This window comes from Onychostoma macrolepis, chromosome 02, assembly GCF_012432095.1.
Source record: "Onychostoma macrolepis isolate SWU-2019 chromosome 02, ASM1243209v1, whole genome shotgun sequence".
NCBI classification, from domain to species: domain Eukaryota; kingdom Metazoa; phylum Chordata; class Actinopteri; order Cypriniformes; family Cyprinidae; genus Onychostoma; species Onychostoma macrolepis.
In genome coordinates this window covers 6,558,861-6,586,689 of record NC_081156.1, presented here as the reverse complement: position 1 = coordinate 6,586,689, position 27,829 = coordinate 6,558,861, and the positions used below count along the sequence as shown (strand labels likewise).

Sequence of the window (27,829 nt, the reverse complement as noted above, 5' to 3'; positions counted from 1 at the left end):
ACTAGTCGTAAACTGCTCAGCAATATTTTTGCAATTAAAAAAATGTAATTAAAAAAAAGAAAACAATATTAAATAAATATATTATTTTTATATATTTTATGTTTTTAACAATATATTAATACATATTTTTAACAAAACAGCTTTTAAAGTACTTAATCTACATATTAAATAGATAGATAGATTGATTGATTGATTGATTGATAAAGATATATATGTGACCCTGGACCACAAAACCAATCATAAGTGTCAATTTTTTCGAAATTGAGATTTATACATCATCTGAAAGCTGAATGACTAAGCTTTCCATTGATGTATGGTTTGTTATGATAGGACAATATGTGGCTGAGAAAATCTGAAAATCTGGAATCAGGGTGCAAAAAAATCAATATTGAGAAAATTGCCTTTAAAGCTGTCCAAATGAAGTTCTTAGCAATGCATATTACTAATCAAAAATAAGTTTTAATATATTTACAGTAGGAAATTTACAAAATACCTTCATGGAACATGATCTTTATTTAATATCCTAATGCTTTTTTGCATAAAATAAAAATCGATAATTTTGACCCATACAATGTATTTTTGGCTATTGCTTACAAATATACATGTGCAACTTGTGACTGGTTTTGTGCTCCAGGGTCACATATGTAGATAGAAAGACAAACATTGAAAAACATTGTTAAGATAGCATAATCTGAAATACTATTTTAACATCGAGTTTTACAGAAATAGGTTCATCCCAGCACACAATATAACCAGATCTCTCGAGTTACTTTAAGTGTTTGGATGTGTGTGAACATGTTTGTTTGAATGTTTCTCTCCAGGTCAAGGCACTTTGCCGTACTTCTTTGGCAATGTGGGTGATCTGGTGGTGAGCCCCCTGCTGGTGAGCTGCTATAAGGGTCGAGAGCTCAATGAGAAGACCCTCGCCACTCTGGGCATGTCAGCAAGCCAGTTACTCACCACAGAGACCATGATACTGCTCACACTGCAGTACCTTGCTCGGCTGGGTAAACAACATTGACAAACAAGATGTTTTAATGCATGTCAAATAAGTTTTAATGCATCAGTAACATGAATTGATTTTGTATAAGAGTGCACAGCTTGATAAAAGTCAACTTTCAAATGCATCTAGCTCAAGTATTACGCAAGAGCAATGAGTGCTTTCTTTAGAGTGAGGTGACTATTCCTTTTCCTGTCTTTATTTCAGGTACGGAGCAGATCCCTTTACGGGAAGAGTTCGAGCAGATCGTACTGAAGGCCATGCTGTGCGGTCCGACCGGCCCTCCCGTGTCCCCCACCCAGCTGCCCTGGTTAGCTCGAATGGAGGCCAGTGTCTCAGGGGGCTGCGTTCAGGTGCTGGTCAGCCACGGCTCTCTGGGCGAGGGCATCTCTGAGTCGCTGCGCTCGCTGAGTGAGACGCCACTGCAGCAGCAGCAGTGCCTGCCCAACTACGTGCTCATCATCTGCACCTCCAAAAGTGGAGCGAACGAGTTCTGCGTGCTAGTGTTGGGTACGTTCTGCTGCTCTCAAAGACTTAAAGGGGTCATCGGATGCCCATTTACCACAAGTTGATATGATTCTTTAGGGTCTTAATGAAAAGTCTATAACATACTTTGGTTAAAATTTCTCAATGGTAGTGTAAAACAACACCCTGTTTACCCTGTCAAAAACAGCTCTGTTCACAGCGACCCGTTTCGGTGCATGTCCCTTTAAATGCTAATGAGCTCTGCTGACCCGCCCCTCTCTTCCGTGGGGTGACGAGTTCTCTGAGAGACTATAAACTTTAACCGCATTTAGGCTAAATCGCGAAAAAGCGATTTGCAAAGATTCATAAAAAAATCGTACACTCACTTCTTCTGGAGGTGAAGCTGGATTACAAATGATTTGCGTGAACATAGACGCATTTAGGCAGATCGGGATTGGCGCATTCCCTTCAAAAACAAATGTAATCCACTGTGTCTTCAGTAAAATGACGACTGCTATGTTCATTATTACATCCAACAACAAAACGCCTCGATCGCTCAGGAGACATTCTTGTCTACTCCTGCTCCAGCGTTGAAACAATGGCGGACTGTTCACAGCTCACTCAGGGCGGGTCTGTGCTAAAACACCAGTGTCAATCAACAATCGTGGGAGGGGCCTGTGCAGAACTACATAATTCTGCAAAGAATCTGTGAACGGCTTGATATGAGAAAGGGGTTATGATTTATCTGGATTTTTTTTTAAAAACACTGGGTGGATTTTTATCGTTATTGGGTTGTTGTGTACAAATAGCCGCTGCCAAGTTAAATTTTAGTCCATTTCCAAGCTATAAATGCCATTTAAGGAGTCTAAAGCCACACTGTTGGCTTATTAAGAATCAATAAAGCTGAATGTTTTTTGAACAAGGTGTGTTATTGTCTTATATGTGAACCTTTGCTGTTGTTTTTCTCAGGTAAATATCAGTCTCGAGCCTTGGCGGAGGGCATGCTCACTACCAATGAGTTTCTGAAGGAGATCAGCTATGAGCTCATCACCGGGAAAGTTAATGTGCTCGCCTCGCACTTCCAGAGCACCTCATTGGGTGAGTCTCAGTGCAAAAATTTAGTGGAACCATCGGTTTACATCAGCTTATCATTGTCCTTTATTTAGAAATTAAAATAAGAATATAGATGTAAGCAGCAATTTTGGCAGCAGGCCGCACTCAAAATTTGTAAGTTGAAAGGTTTTTTGTTGTTGTTGTTATTTTTGTGCAATGAAATGACTGTCTCTATTGTGCATTTATCATTCAAATCTTTGAGGTTGAGTCATTTTTTAAGTGTTTTGAAAGAATCTCTTATGCTCACTAATGCTGCATTTATTTGATCAAAATAAAGTAAAAACAGTAATATAGTGAAATATTACAATCTAAACCAATCTGTTTCTGAGAGAAATAACCCCAAGGAATCAAGGAAAAAAGTGTTTTTCAGCCACAACGTTTAAAATGTATAAGCCGAAATGCTTTTTTTTTGTGCAGTTACATTGACTATATGAGTTGTACATTTACTGTTCAACAGTTGGTGGTTGATTATTATTATTATTATTATTATTATTAAATATTTTGAAAGAAGTCTCTCATGCTCAACAAGGCTGCATTTTTTGATCAAATATACAGTTAAAAAAAAATAACATTATGAAACATTATTACAATCTAAACTAACTTTTCTATGTTAATATATTTTAAAATATAATTTATTACTCTTATGGTAAAACCCAATGTTCAGCAGCCATTACTCTAGTCATTCTGATATGCTGATTTGGTGCTCAGGAAACATTTCTTATTATCAGTGTTGAAAACAGTTTAATATTTTTGTGGAAACAAATTTTTTTCAGGATTCTTTGATGAATAGAAATATCAATTGAACATAATTAATTTTAAATTAAAAAAAAAAATTGTAACAATGTATTTACTGTCTTTACTGTTACTTTTGGATCAATCTAATGTGACCTTGCTGAATAAAGGTGTTACATCCTTTCAAATAAACTTTTCAGATTTTTTCATTATAGCATATGCATGTGTCTCCTTTATTAATTTCAAATTGATTGTGGCTCTACAGGCGACAACATGGACAAACAGCTGGTTCGGTACCAGCGTAAGCGGAAAGACCGTGTGGTTCAGCCATTTCAGGGACATCTGACCGAGTACATCCACTCCCAAGAGGCCGCAGCCATGCTACCCGAATCAGGGCCAGGTGAGCCTTTGCTGTCTCCAGACGCCATGATAAAAACATGATAAAACTTTATATTTGGCACTTGAAAATGCTGATTGACTTTCACTGTGTTGCAGATCTGCTGAGTGATGGCTTTCAGATACACCCTCCTCAGCTGAGCATTGCACGCAGCCTTTTGTCACAGGTGTGCGCTATCGCCGACTCAGGGAGCCAGAGCTTAGATCTGGGCCGCTTCTGTAAAGTAGACTTCCTGGTTCTGGTGCCGCCGTCACACGTCCTGGTTCACCAAACCATCCAGCGAATACGACAATCAGGTACGACAGCAGAAGAGACGATACTGCTGATTTGAAGGGATATTCAACTTGTTTTCAATGTCAAGCCCACTGTTTTAAGAAACTGACAAGAACATTTTCACAAAAACGTGCCTGTATAGTTCACAAATGGAAATTCTGTCATCGTTTACTCACCCTCATGTTATTCCAAACCTGTATGAATTTCTTTCTTCTGGTAAACACAAGATGAATGAAGAATGTGGGTAACAGTTTTTGGTCCCTATTGACTTTCATAGTATTTTTTTCCATACTGTGGAAGTCAATGGGGACCAGCAACAGGTTTGGAGTAAATGATTGGGTGAAATATCCCTTTAATTTGCAACAATTTTTAGGAACCAAGCACTTCAGGTGTTCTTTTTTATTCCACTATTGAGTCTATGGCAGCCCATAGAACCACTTACGGGAAAGTTATGAAATTTGGCACGCAGATAGAGAACAGTCTCATCATTAACCATAGCAAATTTGGAGTCTCTAACTCAAACCGTCTTGAGCCACCAACAGCTCAAATTTGCACTCATGTTTATGCTATAACATTTGAACCATAAAGTTTAGATGCAAAATTCGGTTATTTTTAAGGTGTCCTTGTTTCACATATTACATACTGTTACTTACTATTACTATTACATACTTACTGTTATAATACAAATGAATTACGGTATGCATAATTACATGCAAGTAACCCTAAGCCAAACCTTAATCCTAACCCTAGTTAATTAATATCACTCAGTACTAAAATGTATAATTACACTGTAACAAGGACACCTTAAAATGAAGTGTAACCCAACATTTTTTTTTCCTGTGATTCATTGTTCTCATGCGGAGTCAAATGCACACCAAATTTCTTTACATTTCTAATGGTCAAGATTTTGAATTATTTGAAAACAGCGCCACCTTCTGGTCAAAATGTCTAACAAATTTACAAAAAAGATAGTAGTTTTTTGGATAATATCTGTATTTGATAACAGCGCCAATAACCACTCATTGTTGCAGTTGCTCTGATGCTCGCAGCTATGCTGAGCTCCTCATTTTGCCTCTGTTGTGCTTGACCCCGTAATTGCTGCTTGCAGCTATATTTTATGTTGTTGTCCTCATGTCTTTGCTAGGTGTCCTGATAGATTTGGGTATAGAGGACGCCTCATTAGTGCTGCAGAAATCTGACAAGTATGTGGTGCGTCTGGACACGGAGGTCCACACAAAAATGGAGGCCTTCATGAGGAAGGTCAAGCAGAACCCTTATACGCTCTTTGTCCTCATTCACGACAACTCGCACGTCGACCTGACCAGGTGAGAAAAACAACGACGAGCGGTTTGTAAAAGTGTCTGTCAGAAGCGTCAGTGTTAAGACGTCCTATCTGTCTTCTTTCTCTCCGTCAGCGCTCTGTCAGGGTCGGTTTGTCACGGGGAGTTGCAGGGATTGGCCGACCGCGTGGTGAACTGTCCAGAGGTTCTGGAAGCAATAAACTTGCTGGTTCTGCAGGTCAGCTGCTTCCCGTTCACCCTGCAGAGCCGTCAGTCACGCATCAGTACCCAGAATGAAGTGCACTGGCCCAACACTGAGAACCTGGTGAGTTTCACTGACCCCGAGAAGAACTGTAAAGGAATTTATGGAGGACAGGTGAGACTTCAGCTAAATGAGATGATTGACAAGCATTTTAAGAGTATATGCGTACACTACTGCTTAAAAATGTTGAGGTCAGTAGTATGTTTTTTTTTTAAGAAATGCATACATTTTTTTCAGCAGGCATGCATAAAATTGATCAAGTGACTGTATAAGACATTTATAATGTTAACAATACTTCTGTTTCAGATAAATGAAGTTCTTTTGAACTTTCTATTCATTAAAAATGCTGAAAAAAGTTTTACCACAAAAATATTAAGCAGCACAATTGTTTTCAACATCGATAATAATCAGAAATGTTTCTTGAGCAGTAAATCAGCATATTAGACTGATTCCTGAAGGATTTCTGGAGTAATGATGCTGAAAATACAGATTTGCATCACAGGAATAAATGACATTTTAAAATATATTACAATAGAGTAATATTGTTTTTTTCAAAATTGTAATACTATTTCAGAATATTACTGTTTTTACTGTATTTTTTAAAGAAATAAATGTGGACTTGATGAGTCTTCTTTCAAAAACATTTAAAAAATCTTTTCAACCCCAAACTTTTTCTATTGTAGTGTACATAAACACATTTCATGCACTAATTTAGCAACAAACTGTCTAAAGGCAACATTTAACCATGTGAAATTTAATTGAAGATTATCTTGAAGAGTTTTCCCATGTTCCTTGTATGTAGTTTTATTGTAGGTCTCCTATTTCGAGCTAAGCAGTCTCCAAAGTAATGTTCAATCAGTATTTTGTTGTTGTTGTAACTTATGTTTCGTGCCTCGTTTTGAAATGTGATTTCAGCCTTGGTTTTGATGTTAGATTCTTTAAGTTTTTTGGTTTACCATTTTGGGTGTTTTCACAAAGAGTAGTAGCCATTAATGTTTGCTTTTTTCTCTGTGAATAAAGTCTTTCCAGCACATTCTGGGCTTTGTGGTTCAGCTTAGATCCCAGGAAGTTTGTAACTTAAAAGATCTTTACTGCAGCAGTTTGAATCAAAATTCACACAATTGGTTAAGCAATCACATTTTTAACACACTGTGGTATATTAGTGTCAGAGATTACACATTAAAATGAATCTGGATTATTGTTATTCTATAATGACCTAGATGTTTATAGACACGCTAAAAGCATTTGCAGGCAAGAACTAAAAGAAGTAAAAAGAGAACAACACTGTGATTTGCTCAGAGAAGTAAAATGGATTTTTTTTCTGTTTGCATGTCACAGCAGGCTGAAGCTTCTCCTAAGGACCTGGTCTACTTTGGGCTGAAGGACTACAGCAGCTCCCTGCAGTGGGGAGTAGCGAGTCCAATCCTCCGATGTGACGACGCTTTTGAGCGGATGGTCAAAACCCTGCTGGAGAGGTCAGTTCCATTTTCATGTTCACTCAGAATGTACTTAAAGCAAATTACCTTCCTTTTTAACTGCTTTTACATTGTAAATGCATAATTATATCTTTAAGTTCATCTCAGACCACTGTTATTTTGCTATGAATGATATATTATTTTAGTTTTTATCTGCAGTTTGAATTAGGTTTTATTTTAATATATTGTAATTTTTGTTTTTAGTAATTATTGTATTTTGTCTGTATAGTTTTTATTTTATTTATTTTTATTTCAGGCTTAGTATGAGTTATTTTCATACATCAAAGTAAAACTAAATAAAATCCAAAAATATTTCTGCTAACACTTTAGATTATGGAACATTTTAGATTATTTTTTCCTCAATAAACTCCTAATTCTTTTGCTTATTGGTAGTAAGTTAGGTAGTTGTTGTAGTTATGTTTAGCTTTTGGGTCGAGTTAAGGGATCTAGAATATGGTCATGCATTAATATGTGCTTTATAGACGGTTTCATCAGGCGCACGCGCCTGGACCTAAGTTAACTTCCGGTCTGTGTTTGTTTATCGGTCTTGTTTGTGGCGCCGGCTACAAACGCAGTTAAAGTTAAAGTGATGAGTAATGAAATTGGGCTCAGGTTGTTGTGCTGTGGGATGTGTTTCACATACATTTTATTTGTGGCGACCCACCACGATATCAAACCTGACCGATTTTCCAAAAGGCTTCGTTGAATAAACATGAGCACGTAACGCAGGTTTAAAAATCAAAACGAGGCGCAGGTGTTTTTATATCACTGTATTTCTGAAGGAACACTGTCTTTAGAAAATGTTCGATGTCATTTTCATTTCATCTGGCATGTTATATGCCTGATAAAGCAGCGTTTGTAAGCTTAGCGCTGCTTTGTGTAACGAACAGCCCAACAGCCGTTTCTGAGGAAACCTCTAGTTCTCCCGCTTTAAAGCGCCTCCTGCTGGCAGAGAATGAATTTGCATTTTTAATAAATCCGTCCAAGTAGTTATCGCTGCATCTCAGTCCGTCTGATTTACGCAGCAAACATATTTTGCTTGTTATCAAAACATAATCTACTCTAGAGGGACTTAGCTGTTGTTACTGATTGTATTTGGATGTCTACCGGAAGTTAAGTTAGGGCCACAAAAGCGCGCATGCGCAGTGGCGGTTCTACATTGAATTACTCTCCGGGCGAGACCCCTCTGAGCGCCCCCATCCGAGAAAAAAAAAATTGTAGTTTTTTTTGCTAAAAATTTTGCACAACAGCCATGTTTTACTATAACAATATAAGTGTAAGAAAGCTTATATTTCTCAATTGCACAAATCCTTCAACATGAAAAACACAATTCTGCACAAAACAGTATAAGTTATCAGAACTTAAATAAATATACTCTATATACATAATAAACACTCTGTGTTTATTTGGCACTTGACAATCAACAGATTTCCCATCCCCCAACACTGTCACTCACGACCAGAAGTCAAGAGTAAACCACAAAGTGAAAATAGCAGTATTCTTTAGTGATATGTTATTTACACAGTGCAAATAGATTTAGATTCTATTTATTCTATGTTAAAATAAAATAAAAACATGGCGAAAAACATTGTTAGAGAAAAACATTACTTATTGCAAAAATAGTGGTAATTATCTGCACTTCTGCATTGTAATACATTATAAAATAGTATGCAATAACTTATTGAGTGTAATTTTTTAATTTTATTTCTAATTATTAAATGGATGCCACCTTATTGGGACAAAAGCCCTCTCTACACCTACCCTAACCCTACCCGATACTTTATGTTTTTGATTATTTCCTTCATTTTTATTAAAAAATAAATGCTTTTCTGATGTGATGTGATTTGAAATTTAAAAAGGGAGAAAAAAAAGTTCGCCAAAAGGCAGATTCAAATCCCGGTCGATCGTGTCAAAAGAAGTGTAACGCAAACTTTACCATCTGCGCCACTGAATCTGAGAACTAGTAATCGTCTTTTGCATATTTGACTATCCCAATCATACGTTTGTGGGTGGAGTTAGTGTAAATAGCCTCTGCCAGCAAAATAGCTATTTGCACTTAAATAGACACTCCGATTTTTTTTTTTTTTTTATATTCCCAACAATTAAACAGTTGCCCACAGAAAAAAACAGGGGGTGCTGCACCCCCACTTCCCGCGCCCCTGGGTGTGACTGACTTTAGCCCTCCTTGTCCGCTCCATTTGGGAGAGGTGAACTGTCCCCCGCGCCCGCGCCCCCCTCCCCTTTCCACTTCTCACACAGCTTCTGTGCACGGTACCTTCTCAACAAGCAGGGGCGCCAATTTGCCAATTCTCCACACAGTTATATGATAGATAATATAATAGATAATAAAAAACCGCTTAGCGGCGCAGATGATTTTATTTTATTTTTTTCCAAGTGCTTGTGCCGCCCCCCACGTGTCATGAAAAAATGCCGCCCCGGGCGGCTGCCCGGTTCGCCCATGCCTAAAACCGCCACTGCGCATGCGCAGTAAAGTTTGTTTATGTTGTTGCCGTTGAAACCGTCTATAACTACTAATAAACAGCCAATATGTTAGTCATATGCATGCTAATGAGCAACTAGTTAATAGTGAATAGTGTTCCCTAATGTAAACCTTTAACATATTTCCATGGAAACTAGCTGGATTAAAATAAGTTGTTGTTGTTGTTAATATTTATTTTATTAATATTGATTTTATTAAGTAACAAAAAACCTGTTTTAGTTTTATTTAACTCTAATAACCCTGAGTCACAGACTCAGATCCATGTCTAAATTGGCAGCTTTTGTGCATTTCAAACCATATGCATGTGCTGTCTCTTTCCATTTATATCCCTCATTGTGTTTTTGATTTCAGGCATCCACATTTGCACAGCATGGTGATCCGCAGCTATCTGTTGATACAGCAGTACACAGAGGCCCTGATGGCCCTCACAGCGGCCCCGTCGCTGCGGGATCACGTGACCCCTCAGACCCTCGCCATGGTGGAGGATCTGCTGAGCGTGCCGGGCCGCAGCAGGCACGGGTGCGGACACATGCTGCTGGTGCGTGTGCCCTCGCTGCAGCTGGCGCGGCTGGCGCAGGAGCGGCTGGAGGAGGCCCGGGACAAGCTGGGCTTACAGTACCGCTTCGCTGTGCTGCTGGGAAGCCCTGCTGCCGAGATCAGCCTGCCGGTTCACTTCTGTGCCCGTCTGCGGGTAAGAACCAGATCATGAATATGGGCTCTTTAAAATCACCAGAATAAGGCTGGAATAAACCATCTGTGCATTTCAGGCTTGGAGGAGCTGTAAGAATGAAGAATGGGTCCCACATACATATGAAGATCTGGAAGGACTTCCGTGCATCGTCATCCTCACAGGAAAAGATCCTCTAGGAGAGACCTTCCCAAGGTACTCCATGTGATGTTGTTCTTTATATATAATACATTGTTCTATATATATATATAGTCATTGACAGCCTTTTTTCTCAGGAAATGACATATGATCAAAATAACAAATGTTTTCATTTGTTGTGATTGAAAATAAGTTCAAAGGTTCAGGGTTATTCCACCAAATATTGATTTCTTAACTCTTCTAAAGTTTAAACATTGGTATTGTTTTGTCTAAAAATGAATATAAACATGGCATCTTTTTTTTTGGACCAATTGTCATTTTATGCAAACAAATTTGCTAAAGGACATTTTCAATTAAAATTTTAAGAAATGTCATTAGTAGTTTACAGAATAAAACAAACATTATGTTTAACTGAAACACAACTATAACTATAAACTGTAATTTATTAATAATTTATTAAATTCAAATGATCTCTTTAATTTTTCCAGCTATATATATATATATATATATATATATACACACCATGATACACACACACACACACATACATTATTTATATATGAATTTTTATACATTATTTATATACTGAATTTTTGATCAAGTAAATGCAGCCTTGGTGAGCAATTTCAACAGTGGACTATGTGTAAGGAATAATTGACGACGGGCCGTTGGATTATTAGACACACCGGAGGTGGTGCTGCGGTCACGACGCGAAGCGGAGTTATATACCATTACGTTACACCTCGGGTGTGCATTATTTTTCTAATAATTAAACGTACCGAAGTCAATTATTCCGCTTATTCTACGGTTGCCACACCTCAAGACATCGATCAGATGATATATTTTAAGGCATTCGTCCAGTATTTCTACTTAAATCGCTATTGTGAGTAGGATTATTTCTTCCGCATTTCATCCAACGCTTCCGTTGCTAATTCCTAAACATCATTTTAAACCTAGTAACGGAGGCTTGAGCCGTTGATAACAGATTAATAATGCAGTTAATAACTAAGTTATGAGAGAGAGAGAGAGGTTACCTCTGTGCGTCTCTCAATAGTGTTCGGCAGCAATGTCTCTAGTTATAGTTAAACTTAGTTCCTTGTGTTCACGAACAGCGCCCTTGTTGTTACCTCGCTTGTGAGAAGTCATGTAACGTTAGTTTTTAAGTTGTTGTTAGCGTCAGAGTAGCGCTAACAACATTAGCGCCATGTATGCTAGTGTGTGTGCAAACTGTAACTGTTATGTGTGTGCGGTCTGTGAGAGAGAGAGAGCGGGGGAGAGATAGTGAATGTGCTTTCCGTACATAATAAAGCCTAATTTTGTGGCAAAAACATGGACATGATCTGTCGTTTTTATCATATTGTTTACTATATTTATTTATTTGGCCAGTGTCGTTGTGGTCTTGGTTATTTTGCTGTTGTAAGACCTTTGAAATAACAGAAATCATTTGGCGAAGTGATATGGTCATGTAATGCGGTCAAGAGCTGCCTGGAACTACGTTCGCCATGCGTTTCCTTGAAAATAATTGCACACCTTAGAACGTTCATCAGCCAATCAGATTCAAGCATTCAACGGCCCCCTAGTATAAACATATATATTTTTCTGGTAAAATTATTTTTATTTTTATTTAAATTATTTCATTTTTATTTATTCATTAAATTGGTGTAAAATAAATTAACTACAAATATTAATATTTTATCATTTTCAGTTAATGTGAAATAATAATAATGTATTGTCTTTCATGACAAACCTGAACCTGAACCTAAACATGAAATCTTCAGGCATTTCAATATAAGACATATGTTAAGTATCTGACATTATATGATGACCTTGATAAATAAAAATGCTGCACAGTGACTTCCAGTCTTTTGGTTTCCTCTTTATTTTGTTAAAAAAGAGCATCGCCTAGTGGTTACTACAGTTGTTACAGCGACGGTTCTAAAATCTTCCCCATGTACATATATTGTTTTAACTGTCCAGAAGCATTATTTCAATACAGTTCATGTTTGTCTTTTTTTAAAAAGACTATGCACTATCCAAAAGATCAAATAAAATCTGTTGGATAAACGAAAATCAACAGTATTTTTGCCTTCTGAAGGGACACATGAAGAGCATGTTTGCATGTGATTTTATGCAGGTCGCTGAAGTACTGTGACTTGCGGCTGATCGACTCCAGCTACCTGACGCGTACGGCACTGGAACAAGAAGTGGGTTTGGCCTGCTCGTACGTGACACGCAGGGTAATACCCGAGACGAAAACGGCAACGGGCAGAGAAGAGAGACCGACAGATGACGAGAGGAGCTCGGGAGAAACAGCAGACCACGACGAGCTCCAGATAGAGCTGGAGAGACCACCCAGCAATGCCAGCGCTGCCACCAGGACCTCTGGTGAGGGACACTGGACACAAACTGGGCCTGACTCTAGTCTGGAGTGGTCACATGATCTAATATCATTCATCTTCGTTCTCTTCCAGGCTCCACCACAGAAAACGGCGTCAGTTCTTCAAGTGTACTGGACAAACCGTCCTCGCACAGTGACCTGTCCAGCAGCAGAAATATAATGGACTCTTACTCCTCTCCCGTTCGCTTAAAACAGGAGTGTGACTCCCAGGCTCCCGCCACGTCCTCGTTCTCCTCTGCCTCCTCGTCCTCCTCCTCTTCCTCCTCTCCGGGAGCTCAGCGGCCGAGCCAGTCCACGCAGGCCCCGCGTGAATGCAGCCGGGCGCAGGTCTTCCCCCGGACGGCGGTGCTGTCCCGGGCGGCTTACGCCCTGCTGGCCCCTGAGGCGCTGGGTCAGCCCAGCTCGGCGTCTCTGCTGCCTCACGCGGATGTGGTATGGAGCAGCCCGCTCAGACCGCCGGTTCCTCACGCTCTCGGAGGGGCAGAGCAGTCCCTGTACTACCGCCAGTGGACAACAGCCAGGCAGCACCACGCGGATTACGAAGGGCCAGCTGTGCCCCATCCCAGAAGACTGCTGCTGAGTGGACCACCACAGGTGAGGAGTAGCTTCAACATTATTTAAAAAGATTTCAGATGAATTTCTGTGGTGTTTGCTAAGGCATCACTATCACTGGTACTATGTATACATTGGCAATGCAGTGATCAGAAATACATATTTTTTATGTATTTTTACATATAGTAAAATTACATATTTTATAAAATAGATATGAAATACACATTTAAAATACACAAAATATACAAAAAATATTTAGAATCATATGCATTTTGTTTTTCAAAAATGGTTATGTATACAGAATGTGCAGTTAAAATACAGAAATTATACAAAATTATTTAAAAGATTAAATATATGAAACAGTTCAAATGTATAATATGCATAGTGTAAATAGCCTACACAATGTTAAAAAATACAAATTTAAATATTAAAAATTAAATATACAGAATACAGTTCAAATACACACATTTTAAAATGTTACATATTTTACACAGATAAAATATACAAAATATGCTAAAATATTTAAAAATTACATTTATAAACAAATGTGTAAAATACATAGTTTATGCAATGGACAAAAAATACAAAAAAAAGTATATTAAAAGTTAAAATATAAAGAATGCATGGTTAAAATACACAAAATATACAAAAATATTTAGAATCATATGCATTTTGTTTTTCAAAAATGGTTATGTATACAGAATGTGCAGTTAAAATACAGAAATTATACAAAATTATTTAAAAGATTAAATATATGAAACAGTTCAAATGTATAATATGCATAGTGTAAATAGCCTACACAATGTTAAAAAATACAAATTTAAATATTAAAAATTAAATATACAGAATACAGTTCAAATACACACATTTTAAAATGTTACATATTTTACACAGATAAAATATACAAAATATGCTAAAATATTTAAAAATTACATTTATAAACAAATGTGTAAAATACATAGTTTATGCAATGGACAAAAATACAAAAAAAAGTATATTAAAAGTTAAAATATAAAGAATGCATGGTTGAAATACACAAAATATACAAAAATATTTAGAATCATATGCATTTTGTTTTTCAAAAATGGTTATGTATACAGAATGTGCAGTTAAAATACAGAAATTATACAAAATTATTTAAAAGATTAAATATATAAAACAGTTCAAATGTATAATATGCATAGTGTAAATAGCCTACACAATGTTAAAAAATACAAATTTAAATATTAAAAATTAAATATACAGAATACAGTTCAAATACACAAATTTTAAAATGTTACATATTTTACACAGATAAAATATACAAAATATGCTAAAATATTTAAAAATTACATTTATAAACAAATGTGTAAAATACATAGTTTATGCAATGGACAAAAAATACAAAAAAAAGTATATTAAAAGTTAAAATATAAAGAATGCATGGTTGAAATACACAAAATATACAAAAATATTTAGAATCATATGCATTTTGTTTTTCAAAAATGGTTATGTATACAGAATGTGCAGTTAAAATACAGAAATTATACAAAATTATTTAAAAGATTAAATATATAAAACAGTTAAAATGTATCATATGCATAGTTTAAATAGCCTACACAATGTTAAAAAATACAAATTTAAATATTAAAAATTAAATATACAGAATACAGTTCAAATACACAAATTTTAAAAGTTACATATTTTACACAGATAAAATACACAATACACAAAATATGCTAAAATATTTAAAAATTACATTTATAAACAAATGTGTAAAATACATAGTTTATGCAATGGACAAAAATTAAATATTAAAAGTTAAAATATACAGAATGCATGGTTAAAATATACAAAAATATTTAGAATCATGCATTTTGTTTTTCAAAAATGGTTATGTATACAATATATATATATATATATATATATATATATATATGTGTGTGTGTGTGTGTGTGTGTGTGTGTGTATACACGATATAAAATGTTACATTAAATATTTATACAATTAAATATTTAAAAGCAGTTAAAATGTACAAAAACAGAATATTCAAAACATATAAACAGAGTTTAGCATTCAAAAGTATTTTAAACATAAAGTATTAATTAAGAATCATGATAATTGGCGTCTTTGCCAAGCATCCAGTGTCTCATTCTCCATTGTGGCTCTGTTTAAGGTTGGAAAAACAGGTGCGTATCTGCAGTTTCTACGAATCCTGTTCCGTATGCTGATTCGCCTGCTGGAGGTGGATGTGTATGATGAAGAAGAGCTGGAGGAGGGTAAGAAAGCGTTCTCCACATTACTTCACCCGATGCTCCTTCCCTTGACCTTTTATTAATGACCTACTATTGAAATCTCTAGATGTGCAAGACAAATCAAAGACTCCCCCTGCCAGTGGGCCGCAGTGGCCTGACGTGGAGGACATCCGCAAACTGCCCTTTGATCTCTACCCCCATGACCCCAAGTTCAGATATGCGAGTCCAGTGTATGCAGACAGGATGTCAAAGACACTGAACGGTAGTAAACTGTTCTTTTAACATTGAGAACAATGGGTTCTGAAGAATCTTTTAAAAAACACTTAAAGACATCTGTTTGGCTGTTATTGAATTTTGTGGTATTTGTACAGCTGGTATTTAATTTGTTTTGATTTTATTTTTCACAGACTCCTCCTTGTCTGTGAAAGATGCTATATAAATAAAGTTTACTTACTCACTTACTTACTTTTATTATGGTGTGCCTCGCTTCAGAGCAACATGAAAATAGCAGGAATGCTTATGTACTGTTTTGCATTGTCGCATAAAACACAGGGGTTAAAACAGAAAGACTGGAGGCAGAAGAGGAGCTGCCGAAGAGAAACACAGTGTCTGTCAGACTCAGCCTGTTTGCGGCCCACAATGCATTTCACCACTGTGAGCAGTGCCACCATTACAGCGAGCCTGCTCCTGCTGCTCAGGTGAGGACATATGTGATATATTAACACTTACTGACATAATTACATAATTTCAAAACACCTCAAACAAGTAACACCTCAAATAAGTAATAGCATGTCTAGACAGGTATATGGCTGCTGTAAGATGTTCTGTGTGATTCTAGCTGTCCGACTGCACCTTCCATGCCTTCACGTTCTGCTCATCCATGCTGGGAGAGGAAGTCCAGCTGCACTTTATCATTCCTAAAGCCAAAGAGCCTCATTTTGTGTTCAGCCAGCAGGGCAGTCATTTAGAGAGCATGCGGCTCCCGCTGATTTCAGACAAGGTGAGCGACACACTTATTAATAACAAGCACTAAATGACTTAACTAAACTTTTTTTGGAAATTTGTTAGTCGCTTCAACCATAAATGAAAAATCTGCCATTATTTACTCATCCTCATGTTGTGTATGCTGTTTTTCCATGTCTTCCAAATTGTGGTCAAATTTTGACCATGTCTGTGGTCCAAAAAAAAAAACACACCCAAAAAACAGTGTATAATGTAGTATGACTTCAAACAGTTAAGTATGATAAAGAAATGGATTAAGGAAATTAATACTTTTATTCAGAAAGGATGCAACTGATCAAAAGTGACAGTAAAGACATTTATAATTTTAATTTCAAATAAATGCTGTTATCAAAGAAAACATGAATCATTGTTTCCACAAAAAATATGAAGCAGGACAACAGTTTTCAACATTGATAATAATCAGAAATGTTTCTTGAGCAGCAAATCAGCATATTAGAATGACTTCTGAAGGATCATGTGACACTGAAGACTGGAGTTTACAGTAATTAGCTACAACAATAAAAAAAATAAAAAAAAGATGCCACTAAATAAAAGCTTCGAAAAAACTGGCCACAAACAACTGTTTTTATTTATTTTATTTATTTTGCAAAAACTCTACTTTCAACCGCAATGCAAATTAATATATAGATGCATCTTGATGTCAGGAGCACCTGGATACCTGAGCAATGCAAAAAGTCCTCTTGGTTGCTGAGTCACCGCCTGTGTTTTTTACATTGTTTTTCTGGTCTTATGGCACAAGTTGTCTTAAAGTGACCGTGTTGCTCTGTTTGCTAACTCAGGAGTCCAGCATGCTGAAAAGTCCCATCTTCACACCCACCACGGGACGTCAGGAGCACGGCCTGCTCAACATCTACCATGCCATGGAGGGGGCCGAGCACCTGCACATTTTGGTGGTCAAGCAATATGAAATGCCTCTTTACAGGAAATACTGGCCCAACCACATCCTTCTGGTGCTGCCCGCCATGTTCAACAACTCCGGAGTGGGTGAGTAATGATGAAGAAGACTGCGTATTCATTATTGTGACTGATAAAACTCAGCACTATTCTAATGGTGTTTATGAAAGTTCTTGAGCTGTTACAGTAGGTTTTAAGATTGTTACAAAAATAATAATTGAGAATGTTGCAAAAAAAATTTTTTTATACATTTTTATAGCACTTTTAAAGAGTAAATAAAAAATTACTAAAATTGTAGTGATTAATTAAAATGATTATATGTAGTTTTTAGTGCTTTATTTTATTTATTTAAATAAAGTAGTATACTATTTTAATAATGCACATTTGTTTATCAGCCACTGCATGACAGTAATTGTTGGCCTTTCTGTTTTTATTGCATCCATAATGTTTGCGCGATTGAGTAAAGAAAATTTTTTCTCATAATTCTACCTTTTTTTTCTCGCAATTGCAAGTTTACATCTTGCGATTTTGACTTTTTTTCTCAGAATTGTGTGTGATATAAACTCACAATTGCCTGTAATGAAGTTAGAAGTGCGAGATATGAACTGCAATTGCAGGGAAAGAAAATAATAATTGCGTGATATAAAAACACGCAATTGCAAGTTACAAAGTCTGCATGATATAAACTCACAATTCTGACTTTTTTCTTGCAATTGTGAGTATAAATTGTCTAGTATATATATAAGTATATATTGCATTATATCATGCAGTATATCCTGCAAAAAGGGGTCATATGATGCGATTTCAAGTTTTCCTTTCTCTTTGGAGTGTTACAAGCTGTTCGTGCATATATAAGATCCCTGAAGTTGCAAAGACTAAAGTCTCAAACCCAAAGAGATATTCTTTATAAAAGTTAAGACTCGACCACGCCCTCCTAAAACAGCTCATTCAGACACGCCACACATGTCTACGTCACTGTGTGGGGAGATTTGCAAAACACCGCCCAAATGTATATGCAATGAAAGAAGGCGGAACTATTATTCTCGCTGTCGTATTGTTGCTGCCGCCGGCGCCGTGTCCTGGAGACGCTGTGTTTCGTTGTGAAAGCAAAAGTACTTTGTTTGGGCTTCTAAAAGAGGTCACAACTAGAAATCAGTGGTTAAGTTGTATTTACAACACTGTTCCAGAACAGTTCAACCCAAATATTCAAGTGTGTGCAGCACATTTTACGGAGGACTGTTTCCTGAACCTGTGAGTAGCTGCCAGCTGCTCAAAGATTGTTTCTATAAAGTGGGCAAATCCAGCTTTGCAAGGACAGTCTGGTGCTTCTGCCTCTTCATATTTAAAGAATTTGCCACTGACTATTCAAACGTGAGTTTTGAGCAGTGTAGAGTAGTGCTGGTTTGTCGTTTCTCCGATGACAAATGCAGACCTGGTAATGTTTACACAGCGCGATGCAACGCGACGCATAAAAAGACAGTATAAGTCATTATAATCAGTAATTATGTCCCCATTATGTCACTGTTTCAGAAAGGCGGAGCATAGGGGAGCAACATTAATGTACAGTATGTGGAAAATAATGTGTTTTTTTAACCTTAAACCGCATAAACACATTGCATTACACCAAATACACAAAATAATGTTCTTTTTAGCAACGTCATATGACCCCTTTAAATTCAGTGGCGGAAACAAGCTTCTGTAGTTCCTCCTTGTTGTGATTGATTGTACTGATGTGGCGTTTCAGGGGCGGCTCGATTCATGATCAAGGAACTGTCCTACCACAACCTGGAGCTGGAGAGGAACAGGCAAGAGGAGCAGGGCGTCAAACGACAGGACGTGTGGCCCTTCATCGTTATGATGGACGACTCCTGCGTCCTGTGGAACGCCCATCAGCCTGGACCCGAGGGCAACGGGTATGTAATGATGGATGGATCCGTGTATGGATTTTTTGGAACGTCTTTGTTGTCTAACATCTCTAGATTCTCTGTCTTTCTCTCAGTGAGGCGATGAACGTGTCACTGAAGACCGTCCTGCAGCACATGGAGGCCACTCCTAAGATCTCTCTGTATGCCGTGTGTGGCCTGCGGAAATGGAGCAGTGGTTTGTCTGCTCAAGCTCCCACAAGCCCTTTCTCTCGCTGCCACCTCCACGACCTCATCATGCTGAACGTCGACCTCACCCAGAACGTCCAGTATGACCTCAACCGGTGAGAGTTTGCACTTTGAGAGGGAAGATCATGTAGTTTGTTATAAATGATGCACCAGTAGAGTCTAACGGTATAAATGTGTGTGTAGGTTCACATGTGAAGAAGTGGACTTTAACCTGAGGGCAAACAGCAGCGGTCTTCTGCTCTGTCGGTTCAATCATTTCAGCATCATGAAGAAACACATCCCCATCGGAGGACATAAAGACTTCCTCATCAAGCCCAAACTCATGGTGAGCTTCATAATGTCCCTTCAGAGCTGAAAGGCCTGCTCCAAACACTAATATTAGCTTGTTAGCAGTGCAGTTATATTATCCATGCACTAGTGGGCGCTATGAAACCATTCATTTTTTATGCTGGCATTTTACACATTTCATGCATTTTAAATGCAATTCTCTCAACTCTTGCCGACTTTATTTCATCCTAAAATTTACATTCACAATGTAAAGCAATTCCTATAATTAAAACTATATATATATTAATCAATATAACGTGTTATATTACACTACCATTCAAAAGTTTGGGGTCAGTAAGGTTCAATTTAAGAAACTGATCATTTTATTCAGCAAGGATGCACTAAATTAAATCAAAAGTACCTGTAAAGACTTTTGCTGTTACAAAAATATATATATATTTCAAATAAATGCTGCTCTTTTGAATGTCAAAGATAACAGTTTCCACAAAAATATTAAGCAGCACAACTGTTTTCAACATTGATAATGATAATAAATATTTCTTGAGCAGTAAAGTAAGGATGCTGAAAATTCAGCTTTGATCACAGCAATAGTTTACTTTTTACAGTTGCATTTTACAATTTTATTATATTGTAATAAAATTAAACAATATTACTGTTTTTACTGTTTTGTTCAAATAAATGCAGCCTTAGTGAGCATAAGAGACTTTTTAAAAGACTTTTTAAAATATTTAAAATCTTTCCAACCCCAAACGTTTGGATTGTAGTTGTGTATATTATATTATATTATTGTTTTATTTTATATTTATTCATTTATTTATTTTTCACATTTCTGGGACTGTAAAAATATTTTTACAGAGTCTAACATCTCAAAAACACCCTCTCCCTGCATCTCTTTTGTGCCGCAGAGAATGGAGACCCCGGTGCGTGTGTGTGCGTCTCAGTATGTGTGCGCTCCAGACAGTGAACACACGCTGCTGTCTGCGCCGGCTCAGTTCCTGCTGGAGAAGTTTCTGCAGTCCTGTAGCCACCGTCTCTTTCCTCTGGCCCTCTGTAACAGTGCTAACCCCGTGCTGGCCATAGACAGCTACCTCAACCTCGGCCCACAGGTAAAAATAAATGACTCTATAGTTCACCCAAAATCAATGTTTTGGTTATTTGCTCATTCCAAACCTATGTGCTATTATGTGTTTTAAAGGAGAATTTTTGAAGAATGTTCTTGCAGCTCTTTTCATAAAACAAGTTAACTATCATTGAATAAGTATCGACAGTCAGATTGACTGTTTATATTCTGCATATTAGTTCAGTTGGTAAAAAGTCATTTAATTTGTTGCATTTTCTTTGTGTTACAGATTCAGACGTGTTACATGAGCTCTCGGCCGCACTCAGTGAATGTGGACCATCAAGGGGTGATGTTCAGTGGGCTGCTGCTCTACTTGTGTGACTCCTTTGTCGTTTCAAGCCTCCTGAAGAAATTCAACTTCCTCAAAGGTGAGACCGGGTCCTTACAGCCGGAATATGAAAAAAAACAACAAAAAAAATGATATTAAAAAGAAAAATCAAAAATACACTTACACTATCAGTCCAAAAGGTTTGGGGTCAGTAAGGCTTTTTTGTTTTTGAAAGAAGTCTCTCCTGCTCACGAGGCTGCATTTATTTGATAAAACATACAGTAAAAACTCTAATATCATGAAATATTATTACAATTTTAAATAACTGTTTTCTATTTGAATATATTTTAAAATGTAATTTATTCCTGTGATGCAAAACTGAATTTTTAGCATCATAACTCCAGTCTTCAGAGTCACATGATCCCTCAGAAATCATTCTAATATGCTGATTTGATGTCTTACTGTCACTTTTGATCAGTTTAATGAATCCTTGCTGAATAAATGTAACAGTAGATAAAAGTAGTTCTATCATCTCAAACAGAAAACCTTGTTTTTATAACTAAAATTGCAAATATAAAAGTTCATCAGAGTCATCAGAACAGTAATAGCACACCTCTATAAGCACATTGTGGTCCTATATCATCATTTCTATGGCTCGTCTTGCAGGCGCCACACTGTGCGTGATCTGTCAGGACCGGAGCTCTTTGCGTCAGACTATTGTGCGTTTGGAGCTGGAGGATGAGTGGCAGTTTCGTCTGCGGGATGAGTTTCAGACAGCCAACTGCAGCGAGGACCGTCCCCTCTACTTCCTCACCGGCCGCCATATCTAATCTCCTCATCTCCATTTCCCTGCAACACGTAGAGAAGATGTTTTCCAGCATCATCTCCAACACTGCTTCTGAAGAGAATAAGACTTGAGATTCTCATCCGTTCAGCACTACCTCAGACGACGTTTGAGGATAGATACTTTGAAGAAATGACAGATACTGTGCTGGATACAGATTTTGTGTTTCCCTTTTTTTATATTTTGGAAAAGTTTTGTTTGTTGGTGATTTTGCGTGTCCTAACACGCAAGGACACTGCGAAGGATATGTCCTTCTGCATACGATCTCAGGGTTTTTGTCAGGAGACAAAAGGACTTACTACTGCTATTCTTTCTTCTTGTCTGCTTTATGTACTGCTCATCATTAACGCTGTCCACCAAAGACTTATAAACTCCTCGATCTGGACGCTCACACAACAACTAATGATGCTTTTAGGTGTGTAGTCTTGGGAGCATTTCATTGGGCAAGATCATCAGTGTGAAAAGACAAAGAATCTTCTGTAATCTTATTACCTGACGTAATCCAAAATACATTCCTTGCACCTCAGAGTTGTCAGTCACCCAAGTTTGGGCGTTGCAATGGACCCACAAGGTTACAGAGTTCAATTACTGTTGTCAGCATCCGCTAAAGAAAGCCATTTATGATCTTCTAGACTCCAGCCTGAATCAGCCGATGTGTGCCGATGTTCTTTATGATTGTAAATGTTAGTTGGTGCATATCTGAAGTGTTAACCGCAGAGTTAAAAGGTCATGTTGTTTCAAGTTAGCATCGATTAATCATCAGTGAAACATTCCCTTTATTGAAGTAGATGCATGGGGATGTTTCGGAGTTGCACACTGTAAATGCCTTAAGTAACCCTGATGACAATGACTCCACTCCAGAAGAGACGATTCATATCAGTGAAACAGGAAAGACAATGACCATCTCATAGCTAGCTAGTTAGCTCAAATGGTATGTTTGAGAAGATGGATGTTCTGGATTGGTTTATCTTTTTGGATGTTAAAAGAAGAAGCTTTGTTTACATTTTAAGAAATGCCGATATTAATATATACGACAGACTTTTTGTCACTTTGAATTCTGGCTAGTTTTACTGAAGAGTCACTTTGAGCCGTATGTGTCACGGATCAAACGCGTCCTTTTATTTTTCCATGGCACAAAGAATCTACCTAGGACCCATTAGTTTCTGTTTCGGGTGATTTATTTAAAATTAGAAAAATAAATCCCTTTTTTTGAGGGATTGTTTTATTTATTGAAAAAGCTTCTTGGACTGTGATAATCATTGAAATATCAGGAATGCTTTGCTAGGTCAAGTCCTTGAATTCGTCACCAAAAGCTTTGCACACTTGAAACTATGTACAGATGATGTATTAGAAATGAACTAATGTAAAGCCTAACGAATATATGGTTTACATTATTATGAACCAACTGGAGCGTTTAGAATAAAATGCATCAGTTCCCGTAATGATACTGATTGTAATGAAGAAAAAAGCCAAATACCCACTGGACAACCTTTCAAATGTGTCTCATTTGTAGATAATTTGATGTGCACATAAATTATGCAATTTGCTTCTCACAATCTTTGCATCTTTCCTGTCAGCTGTGAATATTCTGAACATATGTAGCACCGAACCATCTACCTCATGATCTACTGGCTGGCTTTGGTTTAGTAAATATTTGATTTCAGAAAAATGTTCTTATTGCTGTTGAGATAAATGAATGTAATAAAGTGTTGTCAACAACCTTATAGTGTTTGTGTGAAACTTTCTGATGTTAAACATGTAGAAAGCTCAGCTAAACGCATGACCTTATATTAATCTTGTTTAATTGTCATGTGCAGCTTGAAGCTAATTGTAGCTATAATTTCTCTGTTACCCATATACAATTATATTTCAGGATGTATTTTATCAGAAGAAATCACATGAGTTCATAAGAAAATGTTTCGTTTTATACAATTTATATCGGGATCAGAGGGGTGTGAGCGGGCAAGTCGTGTATAGCCACAACTTACACATCAGTGTTCAGATCATCTTTTCTCCTGAAAAAATCAAAGTAATGGCAATATTTCCATCCGCTGAATGTAAGCTTTTCCATATTCCAAGCTAGTGGAGGTGACTGGTGACTTCATGTGCGACTGAAAATGATGAAAATAAATCTAGGAATTATTGAATTGTTGAACTTCAAATCAGTGTTGAAGTATTTCATGGTCACTGTAATATTATCATTGAAATCTTATTAGTAATTAGTTACACTACTAGTTGCAAAAAGTAATATCATTACTGTAACTAGTTAACACTGTATATTATGATATCTTACTGTGTTTAATCTATTGATGATAAGCTGTTCTGACACATTTATAATGCTCACATGTTTGCTGTGCTTATTTGCTGAGTCAAATCACCAATCATCAACCAATAATGACTCTTGTACACAGTCACCTCTGTCCTCAATACTCTGTATAAAATCACACCATGGTTCAGCCCAAGAGAAGTAATGAACTTTAACCCTGTTAAAGCAGTGTAACACATTATCAGTCCACTCATGTTGTCAAGATCTCTTCACGATGACTGCCAAAGGTGAAAGCCTGTGGGTGGTTTGATGTGTTTTTCGAGTGAGGCGCTCGGGTGAAGTGTAAACCACAGAGTCCAAAATAAATCTGGCAGGCGGTGTTTTGATCCTTTGGTACATCCTATTATAGTCAGAAGAGCCCAGATGCCCTACTTACATGCCCAAACACACACAAATTCACACAGTTTCCTCACTTACATTATCTCACAAAAGTGAGTACACCCCTCACATTTCAGCAAGGGACAATACCACACAAATGAAACTTGGATATATTTTAGAGTAGTCAATGTGCAGCTTGTATAGCAGTACAAATTTACTGTCCTCTTAATATAACTCAACATATAGCCATTATTGTCCAAATAACTGGCTACAAAAATGAGTACACCCTAAGTGAACATGTCAAAACTGTGTCCCAAGTGTCAATATTTTGTAGGGGCACCATTGTTATCTAGCACTGCCTTAATCCTCCTGGGCTTGGAGTTCATCAGAGCTGCGCAGGTTGTTGCTGGCATCCTCTTCCACTCCTCCATACTGACATCACGGAGCTGCTGCATGTTAGACACATGGTGCTTCTCCACCTTCAGCTTGAGGATGATCCACATGTGCTCAGTAGGGTTCAAGTCTGGAGACATACTTGGCCACTCCATCACCTTCAGCTTCATCAGCAAGGCAGTTGTCATCTTGGTGGTGTGTTTTGGGTCGTTATTATGTTGGAAAACTGACATTCGGCCCAGTTTCTGAAGGGAGGGCATCAACTTCTGCTTCAGACTGTCACAGTACATGTTGGAATCCATGTTTTCCTCAATGAACCGCAGCTCCTCAGTAGCCTACCAGCAGCACTCATGCAGCCCTAGACCATGAAGCTACCACCACCATGCTTGACTGTAGGCAAGATACAATTTTCTTGGTACTCCTCACCAGGGCGTCACCACACATGCTGGACACCATCTGATCCAAATAAGTTTACCTTAGACTCATCAGACCACAGGACATGGTTCCAGTAATTCATGCTCTTGAACAGATTGTCTTCAGCAAACTGTTTGCAGGCTTTTTTGTGAGCCAGCTTCAGAAGAGGCTTCCTTCTGGGACGACGGCCATGCAAGCTGACTTGTTGCAGTGTGCGGCGTATGGTCTGAGCACTGACAAGCTGACCTTCCACTTCTGAAACCTCTAAAGCAATGCTGGCAGCACTCATGAGTCTGTTTTTTAAAGCCAGCTTCTGCACCTGAAGCACAGCACAAGGACCTAACATCTTTGATCGACCCTTGCGAGGCCTGTTCCGAGTGGAATCAGTCTTGGAAAACCTCTGTATGCCACTGGCCACTGTACTGTAACTCAGTTTCAGGGTGTTACCAAACTTCTAGGCCATCTTTGTGGAGAGAAACAATTCTAATTCTCAAATCCTCAGAGAGTTATTTGTCATGAGGTGCCATGTTGAACATCCAGTGGTCAGTATGAGAGAATTGTACTCAAAGCACCAAATTTTAACTGCTCTAAAACAAGATACACAAATTGGTATAGTCCTGTCAAGCAGACAAAAACATGAACATGATGAATAGGACATGTGGCTTTGCATATATATAGCTGTTTTCACGTAGGGTGTACTCACTTTTGTTGCCGGCTTTTTTGACAATAATGGCTGTATGCTGAGTTATTTTCAGAGGACAGTAAATCTGTACTGCTATACAAGTTGCACATTGACTACTCTAAAATATATCCAAGTTTCATTTCTATAGAATTGTCCCTTGAAAAGATATACTAAAATGATTGCCGAAATGTGAGGGGTGTACTCACTTTTGTAAGATACTGTAGGTACATCTGAGATGCAGACATGCTCTGTTAGAAACAGACATACTGGCTAATAATAGAAGGCTGAATATATGCAGTAAATGTATCCTGCAGAAGAAGATAATTGTTCATTACAAAACAGCACAATGACAGTACCATGCTAAAGTAATAGTATCGGATGGTAATACCATAGTACTCTGCTTTATTCATGTAGCATATTTTATGTGTCCAAAAAACCTTGTATTTCCAAAGTACATGGTATTTCCACTTATTTTCTTTCGGTGAAACATTATGTTGTACATAAACACTCTGAGGTAAACATATTTTGATAATGTTAATGTCGCACTCATCTTCTTGGTAACTATCCTTCTCCCATCTGGCTAGAGGATCATAATGGGATTATAATTAGTCTATAGCAGACTGCTAGATATGCTATACATTTATGAGTTTAGCAGTCTGCCTTCTAGTCTGGATGAGACTTGAAACAGAAACGGACTTGGAATGTGGGTCAAAGTTCCTCCAAACAATGTCTGTATCGAGCTCATCTGAAGTTTATCAGCACAGACGTAAATATGCGAGTCATGCTCGCAGCTGTTCAGACGGCATATTTGTGATTTAATAACCTTAATATTTCCACAAAATAAAACAAGAATTTTAAACCTGGCTTTATCCACTGTTCAGATTTTTGTTCTCGAAACGTATGCAAATTATTGCACATTTATTTAGCTAAAACCTAATTTGCATATTTAAACATAACATTTCTTTTTTTTTTTACTCTTGACCTGGGGTGTCTTGCTTTAAATGATAGTTTTCTACAGCATGACAGGATGAAGTAAATAATTTAGCAAATAATAATAAGTAAATAATTTCATTTTCTTAGATTTTGTACAAATTGTTGACTACAGCAAGTCAAGCTTGCATAATCAGCTCTGTTACTCAAGTTATTGTGAGAAAAATGAGCAATCAAATATTTTACTATAAATCATGTTCAGAAATAACTAAAAAGCAATCCCAAACTAACTATTCTCTACTGAGTAGCAGATTAATTTAGAAAAATATCAACCCTGTTATTCATTTTTTTAACCTACAGTCATGGCCAAAAATATCGGCACCCTTGGTAAATATGATCAAAGAAGGCTGTGAAAATTAATCTGCATTGTTAATCCTTTTGATCTTTTATTTAAAAAATTCACAAAAATCTAACCTTTCATTGCATAATAAGAATTTAAAATGGGGGAAATATCATTATGAAATAAATGTTTTTCTATAATATAAGTTGGACACAATTATTGGCACCCCTAGAAATTCTTATGAGTAAAATATCTCTGAAGTATATTCTCATTCATATTCACAATTTTGAGCACTCCAGGGTGATTATGAACATGAAATTATCCAGCCATGGCTTCCTGTTTCACAGAAATATAAATAGGAGGGAAAACAA

At 37.2% G+C, this 27,829-nt stretch overlaps 1 protein-coding gene across 4 annotated transcripts in view; it reads left to right on the top strand.

Annotated features, from left to right (window-relative positions):
* greb1l (GREB1 like retinoic acid receptor coactivator) overlaps positions 1-23,916 on the top strand; it is a 61,376-nt gene extending 37,460 nt beyond the window's left edge. For all 4 annotated transcript variants that reach the window (XM_058755869.1, XM_058755896.1, XM_058755879.1 and 1 more), the window contains 23 exons: positions 822-1,007; positions 1,208-1,510; positions 2,435-2,563; positions 3,576-3,710; positions 3,806-4,003; positions 5,125-5,305; positions 5,396-5,585; positions 6,861-6,997; positions 9,849-10,188; positions 10,265-10,380; positions 12,458-12,708; positions 12,795-13,315; positions 15,429-15,531; positions 15,614-15,769; positions 16,060-16,205; positions 16,346-16,507; positions 17,310-17,514; positions 19,169-19,337; positions 19,424-19,630; positions 19,719-19,860; positions 20,729-20,929; positions 21,173-21,311; positions 21,878-23,916. In XM_058755869.1, coding sequence (XP_058611852.1) covers positions 822-1,007; positions 1,208-1,510; positions 2,435-2,563; positions 3,576-3,710; positions 3,806-4,003; positions 5,125-5,305; positions 5,396-5,585; positions 6,861-6,997; positions 9,849-10,188; positions 10,265-10,380; positions 12,458-12,708; positions 12,795-13,315; positions 15,429-15,531; positions 15,614-15,769; positions 16,060-16,205; positions 16,346-16,507; positions 17,310-17,514; positions 19,169-19,337; positions 19,424-19,630; positions 19,719-19,860; positions 20,729-20,929; positions 21,173-21,311; positions 21,878-22,041 — 4,481 coding nt within the window. In that variant the 3' untranslated portion in view covers positions 22,042-23,916. The remainder of the gene's footprint in view (positions 1-821; positions 1,008-1,207; positions 1,511-2,434; positions 2,564-3,575; positions 3,711-3,805; positions 4,004-5,124; positions 5,306-5,395; positions 5,586-6,860; positions 6,998-9,848; positions 10,189-10,264; positions 10,381-12,457; positions 12,709-12,794; positions 13,316-15,428; positions 15,532-15,613; positions 15,770-16,059; positions 16,206-16,345; positions 16,508-17,309; positions 17,515-19,168; positions 19,338-19,423; positions 19,631-19,718; positions 19,861-20,728; positions 20,930-21,172; positions 21,312-21,877) is intronic.
* The last annotated feature ends 3,913 nt before the right edge of the window (positions 23,917-27,829 follow it).